The sequence below is a fragment of the Leptosomus discolor genome, chromosome 5 (genome assembly GCF_034619465.1).
Source record: "Leptosomus discolor isolate bLepDis1 chromosome 5, bLepDis1.hap2, whole genome shotgun sequence".
Lineage (NCBI taxonomy): Eukaryota > Metazoa > Chordata > Aves > Leptosomiformes > Leptosomidae > Leptosomus > Leptosomus discolor.
Genome location: NC_141395.1, coordinates 6,190,482 through 6,203,474, shown reverse-complemented (window position 1 = coordinate 6,203,474; position 12,993 = coordinate 6,190,482). Strand labels below are relative to the sequence as shown.

General features: G+C 35.7%; 1 protein-coding gene across 1 annotated transcript in view; it reads right to left on the bottom strand.

The window, feature by feature from the left end:
• Nucleotides 1-12,993, bottom strand: part of LRP1B (LDL receptor related protein 1B) — a 578,117-nt gene that overhangs the window by 69,126 nt on the left and 495,998 nt on the right. The window contains exons 69-73 of the mRNA XM_086465459.1: nucleotides 10,526-10,642; nucleotides 3,371-3,477; nucleotides 2,592-2,721; nucleotides 1,444-1,550; nucleotides 408-540 (exon numbers count right to left, since the gene is read on the bottom strand). Of these exons, the coding sequence (XP_086321585.1) occupies nucleotides 408-540; nucleotides 1,444-1,550; nucleotides 2,592-2,721; nucleotides 3,371-3,477; nucleotides 10,526-10,642 (594 nt within the window). The remainder of the gene's footprint in view (nucleotides 1-407; nucleotides 541-1,443; nucleotides 1,551-2,591; nucleotides 2,722-3,370; nucleotides 3,478-10,525; nucleotides 10,643-12,993) is intronic.

Genomic DNA, 12,993 nt, shown 5'->3' with positions numbered 1-12,993 from the left:
AACATTTCATCTTTACAGAAGTAAACAGAAACCTGGGGTCTTAAGATTACTTATTTAGCAATTTTTCATTATATTGTATGGCTTTGTAATTTATTGTTGCCTGTAAAATTGCAAATTAAATGGACTTATTGCTGATTTCCCTGATGAGACAGAATATGCTTCCAGTAATAACACAACCTTTTGGTCCTTGGGGAAGGAAATACAAAGAAGGAACAAAGACCTGTGAGTCATAAACAATGTAAGTTTTGCTTCATCCCACAAATCGCTTGTGAAGCTGCTATGCTGTCGCAGAAGAGGTCACAGAGCTATCATTTAATCACTCAGAATGGCCAGGGTACCACCAACTTATAATGTGCATTAATAAAAAGCCTAACAAAGTAAGCCTTTTAAAGAAAACTGTCTCTCGCCTTGGTCACAGTTTTCTTCATCACTGCCATCCACGCAGTCATGGATCCCATCACAAAGCCATCTGACAGGGATACAGTAGGCCTTATTTCTGCATCGAAACTGATCTTCTTTACATTCTGTTACACAATCCATCTGTGTGAATACAGAGATGAACTAAGCATTAATGAATGAGAACAACGACAAGCTTAAGACAAATTTTACCAACACTGTTTTCTGTTGCCCTACGTATTCGATACAATAAATTTGTACCTGACAACTCGACGTGCAATTTAAACAGCCTCTGGAGTCCAAGTGAAATTGTAACCACACGTTATATATGTTCTGATATTACATCTCTATGTTGGTTAGTATCAGCAATGGAAGCAATGGCCACAGTTATGTTTCTGAGGTCAACTGCCCTACAAGAAACAACACTGGACACGAGGCCAGTTGGTGCCAACTGGCTCACACCCACATTGATCAGGACTCGAAACCTGCAGAGCAGATTGTCTCCACCCGCACTGTGCAGCATTTGGCCCAGGCATCCTTCATACGCCAACCGGCACCTTTATGGCTCTGAGAAATAGAAACTACTTTTGTCCCTTTTTCTGGAAGTTGTTCATGAAGGTGGTAACTTTTTAAAAAGGTATCAAGAGTGCAACATGTAGGAAGAGCATGGCATGAAGGCCCACAGAGGCTGAGGTGCCTGCTAGGATTGCATCAAGCTAGAGGACAGAGGGAGCCAAATGTGTCACAAACTTGTCCACGCTGCCAGTACAACGCAGCTCCTGAAGCAAACGCCCCCAGAACGATGCTCAGGTTTTGACTTAAGGGAAATAAATTCGTCCACTCCAAAAGGTGGCCACAGAGTAAACAAACATAATGCCGTGTAGCTACTGGGGAACTAAAATCATGGGGTAAGTTATCTGACAGCGTTCAATGGATGCAATAAAACCCTGTTTGCACTCTTAATTCTTTTCAGACCTAAACCTGTTAACAAATTGCATGTCAGACAGTAGGGGAAAAAAAAAAAATCAACAGAAATTTGTCAACTACCTCATCAGATCCATCAGCACAGTCATACTCTCCATTACATTTCAAAGATGCAGAAATACAGCCTCCACTTGCACACACGTACTCACTTGAAGAGCAGGTTGGAGACGCTGGTTACAAACACATATTTTAGCATTAAGAAAAAGACAATTTATAAATAAGTTGCTTTATAATTTAATGTTTTCATCTGGTAAACATAGTGAGCAAACACGCATCTGTAGCTGACCAGAGCTGTTCCAAACATTTGTAAAGCACACTGAAATATATGACAAAACTGAATTGTCAAGTAAAGTGTATGATAATAGTGAAAAGATACTTGTGCTTTATCACTGAGAAATGTCTTTTTTTGTTTTCCTTATACTTGGAAACAATGGTAACTACAGACACACACTTATTCATAGAACAAGTATGTTAAAAAAATCGCATTCTTTAGAAGGGCCCTAAGGTTTAGTAAAGTTATGTAAGTGCTTATAATGCAATAAGCTAAATTTATAAGAAACCATGGCTTTAGAAAGTATACACTATTACAGTTAAAATAAATACATATTAATCAGTTTTATTTAAAATATAGGTGGTTATTTTGGTCACATAGTAAATCAGGGGAGCTTTGTCATTGGCTTCTATCAGTCTATCAGTTGCACCCCTCTAGACGAAGTTTACAACATTCAGGAAAATCCTTGCAAATATAAACAACTGCAGTTTCCAACACAGTAAAAAGGAAATGAAACAATAACAACAAATAATAATTTACTAGAGAAAACCTCTGCATAAGAACTAGTGAACTTTGAATGAACACCACAAAGTAGAAAACCTGCAGAGACACTTTAGTAACACGACAAGAATTACTGCTGTTTTCAGAGCAGAATTTTATACGCTGAGCATACATTATCAAATTATATTTCAATATAATTAAATTAAATCTCATTCTCCAACGAGCTTCATATTTCATAGCTGTCCATAAGTGGGCTTTTCAAAACTTGAGTAGGAAGACACAACGATGCACATTCAAAAGATAAAGTATTTCAGAGTTCTCTGCACTCCTCCCTACTTCTAGTGCTGAAGAAATCTTAATTTGTTGATTTATTTTCTCCTTGCTTTATTCTGATTTAATCCTTGCTTCATTTTATTTCTCAGCATTATTAAAAAAATACCTGGTTCACAATTTTTCTCGTCATCCCCAAGTTTGCAGTCCTCATGACCATCACATTTCCATTTCGCCGAGATGCACTGACCATTGGAACACTGGAACTGATCTCTTGAACAGCCTGTTTCACAATACCTCTGGTACCATAAAAAAAGGTATATATGAGATCAAGAGTTGCATATAAACATTGGTAAATATACAGCTGATCACAGAAGTTACAGTCTATACCCCTCCACACTAGGAAATACAGTAATGCCTTGTGAAATTAAATATATTTGCAGATCTGATTCATGAAAGGTGGCTTGCACCCTTCTAAGTAGGTGAGAAGCACCTGACGTTCAGTAATGGCAGGAATGGTGACGGGACAAAAGCCACAGGAAAGAACAGAAAACCAGCAAAGCATTACACAGTGCGCTTCTGCTACACAACAGTCTACACTGTTTTCTCAAAAAAAAAAACCAAAACCAAAACCCAAATCAAACCAAACCCCTGCTGTGTGTAGAAAGAGTGGTTCCCCAACCAGGATACAAAATATTTCCAGATAATTGCTGGGATAAAAAGATGTAGACTGTTTTTAAACGTGACTTGATTTTATTTGCATGTACTCTTTTTAGCATAACTATTTCAATAGGTTTAGTTTTGATTTAGTAAAGATATTTGCATATAGGGATTCATGTGCAGAATTCCAATTGCTGCTTTTTAGAATATTCATACGTGGGAATTCCTTCTCCAACGATATAAAACTATTAATTTTCTAAAGAAATATTCTTCCTGGCAGAAACCTACCTCATCTGAGCCGTCTGCACAGTCATAGTCTCCATCACACCAGAATCTTGCTGAAACACAGTCTCCATTTGCACAAAGAAAGTCTTTCAAAGTGCATGTTTGAGGCTCTGAATAAAGAAAAGTAACAACCCTAGGTTTATTAGCATTTCCTTAAAATATTTTATACATAAAACCCCTCAATCAATCACTGAATGACTAGAACAAAATCAGAATCGTTAACTTGCAACCTATAAGGACTTTTTTTCTGTAGGATTTTGTTTCATAACATTTTATAACTAAATTTCATTCACATATAGTAAGATATTAATGAAAATACTTTCATTTCAGTTCTATCAAATTGCTTTGGAAAATTATGTGATGCTGACTATATAAATATTATTTATTTCAATGCATGTATGTTATTACAGGTTCTGTGGGATACGAGCACAGACTAGAAAATAATTTTGCATCTGTTAATTTCCAGTGTAATTACAGCTGACCAAAGGAACAGTATTGAGATGGTAAATGGAATGCCTAAGAGCTAAGGTTTGGAGCTTCAAGTAAAATCCATTTTCCAGAGATTAAGTATTGGAGGAAGCATGACAATAATCCACTGACAAAATTGTTAAAGAGATTTCACAGAATGAGAATACAGCAAGCTGTAAAAGCCAATGGCTAGTATAATTTAATAAAAAAACCCACTACTGTCAGTTTGTTAGAAAACGGGGAAAAGGAAAAAAAGTATGGATAAGGATGGAATTTTCAAGTAATTTTGGGGAAACAGAATACTTGTTGGATAACAAGAGTTTTAGGAGCTTATAGATGGAGAGGAGACAAAGGTTGGAAGGTAAGTGGGATATTTTGTGATAAATGGTATGTTGCTCTGCTCGCTGGGAAGCAACAATACACAGGGAGGTCTGAAGTCATTGCAGAAGGTGGATAGAATAAAGGGGAGGAGTAGACACAAAATTAATTCAAGGTACAGGCAAAGCAAACAGGAGGAGCATGCTCCAGGGAGTGATGGAGTCATCCTGAGATGAGATTGGCTGTTTCACTGTCTGCACAGCCCTGCATTTTCACTACTGCTGCCGCAAAAAACACTGGCAAGGGGACCAGTGGGGAAGATTCCCCCAGCAGAATACTATGTGCTTTCCTCCTGAAAGTGAGGACCGTTACCAAAGACATTGGAAAAAATGAAGTTAATGTCTGGACTTTGGACCATTAGATTAAACAAAGGTAGAGAAGTAGCGGGGATTGAGGAGAATTTAAGCAAGTCTCTACATGCAATTCAGACTTTGCCTGTCAGAGAGCATTGGGAAAGCAGGACTGAAAAACCAAACAAAGATTGTTTGTGGGATTATTTCCATCACAGTAAACATTGCGTTATGTAAATAACGTAAAATCAAGCATAAGGATTAACTAGTAAGACCTTTTCAACACAGGGATGGGAAAAAAGTTCAGGCAAATGCTAAATGACAATGACCAAATCAATGAAGGGCAAAAAAGAAAAAGGAGAGACTGAAAGCAGACAGTGAAAATGGCCAGTGATAGACCGGGTAATGCTAAAGGGTCCTTTAGCTAGTTATGGAAGATGGAAGCATGAATGCTTTTGAAAAACATATGATAGTGATCAAGGAAAGCAAACACAAAATTAGAGGCTTCCAATTGAAAAAAAATTGGTAAATACCAGCATGAGAATACACTAGACGTGAGTTGCGCGGATCTAAGGAAAAGTTGAACTCAGGTCTTTTTCTGGATTTATAAAAGTCAAAAAACTGTTTTGAGAAATGAATAGCTTTAATGAACCTTTCAGTTACTTTATTTCTTCACTTCATAAAAAAAAGTCAAAATGACTCTGTTTGCTTGGAACTTTTTAAGAGAACTTTCTTTTTTCAAGTAGGTACAACTTTTCATTTTGAAGTTGTAGGAAAGTCACAATAAAAGCAGATCTACAGCAATTGCATCAGTTCTCCAGCAATGTTATATTTAAGCAAATCAAAGGTTAGCATTTCTATGGATTCTCAGATGATTCACATACTACTTTGAATTTTTATCAAAGCAAAAGCTCATTGTATAAACGTTAGCAAATCACTGACATTTGATTCTTTTTGTCATCAGCAGGCCAGGAAGAGGAAGTTCATGATATGATAAATCATGTGAAGGAAATAATTTGTGGAAAAAGTAATTCACATGCAAATATACATTTGTCATGTTTCTATATTGATTTGCAAAATATAAGCAAATACATTTTCTGCATGGCTAATGAATTATTTATAAACAGAGGTATGATTCTGGAAAAATGTACACAATGAGCTAACTTCTCAATTCTCTGCAAGAAATATTTCTTCTGCTGCTGGAATATATCCCTGTGATTTACATATGAACGCAGAAAAGTACTTTCCCATCAGCGCTCAGACTTAGTGAAAGGAGTATTAACAGACTTCTGTATAAGCAACGAAGCATCTTTCAGCTTCTGCTTTATAAAAACACTGAAACTCCTTCCTGAGAAAAGTACTTTTTAATCATTAGAAAGAATTTTATTGGAAACACAGCAAATAAGATGATCTACTACTTTCATATTTTAAAGCCTGAAAATAATCTGTAGAGCCAACAGACATTCGTCATCAACTTAAATGGTAGTAAGAAAAGGATTTCGTGAGAATCATTTAAAATTATTTCATATTTGGGGTTCAATTTGCATTGAATAGGCATAGATATTGCACTAAGTAATGAATTGAAAGGATTTTTTAGGAAACTGATATACTGATATACAGGTCCAAGGGGAAAAAAAAACCCCTACTTTATTTCCTTAAAATTAGATATGAAGTTCAAACTTATAGTGTACTTTTTACCACTATTTCTACAGCATAAATACGTTTGCTCCTTGGGAGAATTCTATGTCTTGAAACAGCTGTTACAAAGCAAACTCTTAGAGAAACTAATATATATAATAGGAAAGGTGGAACTTCTAGATAGAAAAAGAAGTAACAGCAATATAAACATGGGATAGGAGCACCTCCACCAAATGAGTTCCAAGTGTCCACTGACCTCTTGATTCATCCTGGCATTTGGCAGTAGATCACAAAGGTTTAAAGGAATGAGCCCTCACTTTTTTGGTGATGACTGAGTATTCATCAGATCTACTACTCAATGGTTGTGTTGAAGTTGAGACCTTTCAGTAAGCCAAGCCCGAGCATCCAGTGTGATGCACCCACACAACATCAGTGAAACAGTATTATGATGTGAGTTAACCCCGGAGGGTGGCTAAGCCACACACAGCCACTCAGAAGGGGAAAAGTTCAAAAACTTGTGGGTTGAGATAAAGACACTTTAAAAGGTAAAGCAAAAGCTGTGTGCACAAGCCAAGGAAAACAGTAATTTATTTGCTACTTCACGTAGGCAGGCTGGTGTTCAGCTGCTTCCAGGAAAGCTGGGCTTCATCATGTGTAATGGTCTTGGGAAGACAAATGGCGTAACTCTGATCATCCCCCTTCCCCCTCTTTTGCCCAGCTTTTTATTGCTGAGCACGACGTCATATGGTATGGAATATCCCTTGGGTCGGTTGGGGTCACTGTGCCAGCGGCGTCCCCTCCCAACTTCTTGTGCACCCCCAGCCTACTCGCAGGTGGGGCGGCATGAGAAGCCAAAAAGACCTTGATGCTGTGCAAGCACTGCTCAGCAACAACTAAAACATCAATGTGTCACCAACGCAGTTTTGTTCACAAGTCCAAAACACAGCATCATAGGATCTACTATAAAGAAAATTAAACCTATCCCAGCCAAAACCAGTACACATGACAAAGTGGAAGAGGAGGAAAACCCAAAAACCCCCTTCCTTGTAATTCTGTGTTACAATACTGCTAAAACCAGTAACATGGACCATCCTGCAGAATGAATGTTTGTAAACAGGATAATTAAAGTGGTCATAGGTGCTTTTCTTTTCGTATATTTAATGTGGCATTAAATGAAGATTTTCTTTACTTATTTTCAATAACTTTACTTAGCACTGTAGTTCAGCAAAACAAAGCTCTTTGTTAATCTAGGCATAAGACCAGCAGGTGTATATACAAGAAGAAACCTCCGGTACCCATCATTTTATCATACTGAAGTAGCATACTTGTCTTTGGCTAGCACTGACACTTTGCTGCTTTTAAAAAACTGACTCTAGCCATTGTCTGACTTGCATCAAGTCAGATGAGCCTTAAGGAACGTAAAGAATGTGAGTTTACAGTGTTGCCCGCTCAAAATTTACCCAAGATGACATTATAAGACATTCCAGCTTAGTTTCTTTCAATGTGCTGGTTTAAAACGTTTTCACTTAAACATTAAATAATTGTTAGTTCTCATTGTATTTGGGATACAAATTTATTCCAAAACAAAATTAACTAATTAGTTTTCTTGACAAGGTGTAGGAGCACCAAAATAGCATTGAGAAGACTCTCTAGCAACAGTAATATTTTTACACTGATTGAATTAATGTCTTTTTATATCATTATTACATTTGATTGGCTTCAATGTTTAAGGTGCATTATATTTTTTTTAATTACACTGAATAAAGCATTACTACTTTCTTTTCAGCAGGAATAAGTTAGTCATTCCTATGGAATTTTCCTTTTTTGGAGTTCCCTGAAAGAGAAAACACTGGTTTTGCTCTAATTTGTTTTTAAAAGTCCAAATAAACTCTGAAAGCAAACTCCCGCTCCAAAAAGATATTAACTCAGAAGATTTAAAAACACATTCTACTTTGCTTAGTGCTAACTCCTCTGGACCTATACATTCCTAACAACTCCTACTTATTTGGGAGGGTCCAAATATAGGTAAAGGACCACAGACTTTAGGACAAATACAGTTAAATAACAAAGTCATAACAGGCACAACTATTTGCATTATACCACTAATAATTTTTCACCCTCATATGTGATTCTTTCAACATGCATTCTGTTTCACACCTGATAACTTCACCGGGATGCTGTGTGTGCATGCGAAGGAACTATACTGAGAAATGCAAATACTTCAGCTGATTTTCTGTAATTCAATGAATTCACTCTCATTCTTGAGAAACGACTCATTTTCTGACAGAGTTGCCTGACAAACCCCTTTGTATATTCATGTATGCTATGAACAACTTACTGTAATGTGCAATGTAATATAGTTTGTCAAATGCTTTTGAAGTTCTATTTTCATATATATTTGTTTCACTACACTTTATTCTATAAGTGGCTTGAGAGCCTATGAATAATTTTATACATCTATTTCAAACAACCGAACAGTATTATGTATTTTCCCAAAGCTTCCAAGACTTTGAATTTTACTGTATCAGCCTACTGTATTCAACTTAAACAACAGAATATGGGATTCAACAGTTAGAAGTGAAATATTCATTTGACAAGCAAAAGAAAATGAAGAAAAAGCTAACACAAACTACAGCTCACCACACCGGCCTCTAGTCCGAGGCACTGGCTGTGTCTGGGTACTCTCAACTCACTTACTCCATCTATGACAATCAACTACAGATTTCTTTATCTGCAAGTCTAGAGAACAGTCAAGAACTGAATATAGAACTTCATTATTGATGTGAACACAAAGATGGCAAGCTTAATAAATATTTTAAAAACCCAACTGGACAGATGATTGCTCCCTCATTATTTGACTTTTTTTTTTTTTTTTTAAATAAATCACTTTGTACTATGAAAATCGAAACTTTAAGGAAGAAAATTATTAACGCTAGGGGATAAATAAATCCCACTTCCCACACGGCAAATTTCAAATAAGACACTTGATACTTATTTTGCGAAAAGACATAATGTTTGTGGGAGTTGGGGATTTTTAAACTTTCTAATTTTCCAAAGATTATCTAGTCATTGTAGATTAACACCACTATAGCAAAACTATGTCTCTATTTGATTTTTACATGAGAATAAAAGAACATAAAATAATCTCTTGATATTTATAATGTTAATGAAAATGGAAAAAATCCCACTACCATTAAGAATCGTTTTCTACGTAAAATCTCCGATGAAATTAAGAAAGCTTTTGTGTGTCACTCCCTCGCCCCCAGAGTATAACAATAATCGGCTCTGAGTGATTACTGAGCCACATGACATTTTCCCCTTTAGATAAAACACTTGCATACGAAAGCTACAGCTCTACTGCTTACAGAAACTCACAACATTTTCAAATGCAGATAGTAAACAGATGGCAGACATATCCACTTTAACCTCTCAAGCAAAATAAGCCAGTCTTCAGCCAACTACATGTACCTATGGACACCATGTCTCAGACTGGAGAAAGGGGCAGAGAGCATGTACTCAGCATTAGAACACCTAATTTATTAAGATTTCTAGGTCGTTGCCTTGAAGATACTAAATATACATTCATGATATACAATCAGGAATATGTATTCAAGATTATCTACAGAACAAGATATTAATTTCTTGGATTTCAGAAGAAAAAGAGAAACATAAACTGTCAACTGAAGAGAAGGCACTTCAGAACTATTTGAAGAATTTCCTTCTTGAAATATTTTATAAAGGCAATGATTATCAGGGAAAACCATTAAGAACTTGTCATTTCTTCCCGAAAATCAGATCAAAGTCAACTCACTGAAAGTGGTATTACAGAGATTTCTTAGGCATTCCTCACAGGTAGCAGAGAACTATGCTGAGTTACTTTGAATAACGTTATCTACTTATTAATGTGATTAAATATTATAGAACTGGACTTCTTACCATACAAAACAAGGCAAATAATCTCAGGAATATAATGAATGTAATGGGTAGGTAGTGTTTGATCAAACCTTAATGTTAACAAATGTTTATCGCATTACCATAGAGCAGCTTTTATGATTCTTATTTAGAGATAAGAAATGTGATATGTAACTTACTGACAAAGGTAAACTGATTGTAGTATTTATTTTGAACTGACCAAATTATTGAGAAGTCACGGGCTGGGCATTTTTGCATAGCTGATACAGAGTTACAGCTCTTTATAAGAATGAATAACATTGAGAATTTCAGCAAGGGACATTTTCGGTTCTGGTCAACTGATTTTCAACAGATCAGATGTCGTTGCATAAAATCATACACGTGCAGTTTATCAAAACTGAAAAGTTTACTCTAACATGTTGCTAAACTGACTCCATTCCTTATAATGTGTACTTAGGTAAAAGTTACTTACTACAGTTTTCTTCATCAGAATTATCACCACAATCATTTTGGCTGTCACATCTCCAATGATCTGGAATACAGTTGTTGTTCTTGCACTGGAATTCATGAGGCCCACAAGTTTTTTTATCTGCAATTAAGATGAGTATCATTTACATCATTGCAGACAAAGAGTCAAAATGGGAAAGACTGCTACTAAACAGTGACATGAGAATATTACTAGATACATTTAAGAGTGAGCAACCATAATACTTGAAATGTTACTCGCAGAAATAAATTACTACTCATACCACATTCTTTAAGATCCTATTTACTCATTCATACCAAAAGAGAGATGCTCATAAATTTGATAATAAAATTAAAATATGGACTGTTTACACTGTAGCTTAAAGTAAACCCCAGGAAATTCAGAAGTGGTCACACATTAGTTTGAAGAGAGGGTATTATTGCACTGAGTCTCAAAAACTGCATTGACTTTTCCTGGAATTTATCTGTAAGGCTGCTCTACCAAAGATCAGGTCACAGTAAACCACAATATTTATTTGAAAGTATACTAAATATATATTTTGCAAAAGTTATGTTTGCACATAATAATTAAAGACTACTCATACCTGACAGAAAACTTTATATTTTGATTTACATTTTCACCTTCTGATGTCTTGGATTGGAAGTCTACTTATACAAAGTAAAACATTATAAAGCATATAACGCTAAGCTGAGATTAATTTTCTTCCTGCAGTAAATTTTTAGTGAGCTTTCCTGATTACAGAGTAGCATTGTAGGCAAAGCTTCTTGCAGATGCATGAACATCCTGAACTCCTCCAGCAGAAAGGAGCTGCTTCTGTCTTTTATTTATATTTTTTATTTCTCCAGAAATTAAGGTGCTAAGGACTGAGACGAATTGAAGTAAATTAAAAAGTTATTGATGACATTTTCTTTGGAAAAAAAATGTTTGCTTTGTAGAAGCCTCAATGACATATTTAAAATTACATGTCACTAATATTTCAATAGAAATTTTCAAAATTTCCATAGGCTATTAGAACTCAATGAGTTCTAATGACTGACAGAATCAAGGAGGACTGAAACACTAGTTTAAATCAATCTGCTTTCTCTGTCTGTGAAATGGAAAGGATCACAAATTACAGGTATTAGATTTGATGCTAGAGCCTGAACTACTTCTTTTTGTGCTTTGTTCTAGGTGTGTTTCTGGAACTAGAGTGATAAATCAAAACTACGTTCGAATATCAAGAAGGTGGCGGTAAATGGTGTTGCAGCTCAGTTGGGTACACTCAAAAATTTTATAATCACAACACTACCTTTTGCAGTCGTTCCTTATTCTCTGATAATATCGTGACTGTAAGCAGTTTTCTTCCAAAATACTTTTCCCTGTGGTGTTTCTCAACATGACAGTCTATGACATTTCAGTCATGACAGTACGAATACTTGCACTGGTAAGCACTTAAATATTTAACATTACAAAATATAAAAATATTCTCCCCTGAAAATAAGAGACTCTTGTATTTTGTTTCTGTAGCTTTGCAAAAGATCAAGTTTCAAGCCAGAAATCCATTCTATGTTTATTAAAGCACTCCTAGCAAAGTCCACACTCTGCCGTTAACATGTCTGCCCACAAAATGACTCCTAGAGACTAATGACAGATTGCATTGTATTTATCCTTCGACATTCAATAGAAATACCACGATCTAATCAGTAATACACAGAAGCCAGAGATGACATCCCTTCATTTCAGTCACCTGCTAGGACGAAGAGAACATGCAATATATCTTTTCTTTTTCTTCATAAAGAATTATCTAGCTGTTGAGGATGCTAAATCCATTTTCTTTACCATTGTGAGGAAAGCCTGAATTTATTTTTAATTTATCCAAGTGTAGTCTAACCTTATAATTACCACTTGAATATCAATCTTTATTTTCTTACTTTATTTTTACTAACATAATAGAATATTTAGGGTTTTTTAAATGCAAAATACATTGCATTTTTGTAAGGCTCTCTTCTTCACTTCACAAATCTCAAAGCTTTATTCTTTCTTTGCCTTGACTGAACTCTCATAGTAGCTTACACTTGACAATGTCTTATAAACCAGAATTCCTTGTCTTGTATTTCCTTCTTCATGTTAATGAGTCTCCATGAAAACACTAGGATACTAGAACTGAGATACAAGAAAGGGGAAGATTTGGGAAAGCTGTGTAATCTGATCTTTGAGAAAGACTGATGTACTCAACTCGAAGGAAATTGCGCAAGACATTTTTCTGAATTGTGGTACCCTGAGAAGCACACATGGGCCCACACGCATTTTGTGTGTCTTCCACACTACATTGTTTTCCATTTTTCTTAAAATGAGACCACCTTAAAATGTGAAAGTTCAGATAGGAATTGTACAAAGGCAAAGAAAGTACTGGTAACTCAATGTTCATATTCCTCTCTTCAAATTATTACGAAGAGGTTTATTGAACTACTGCA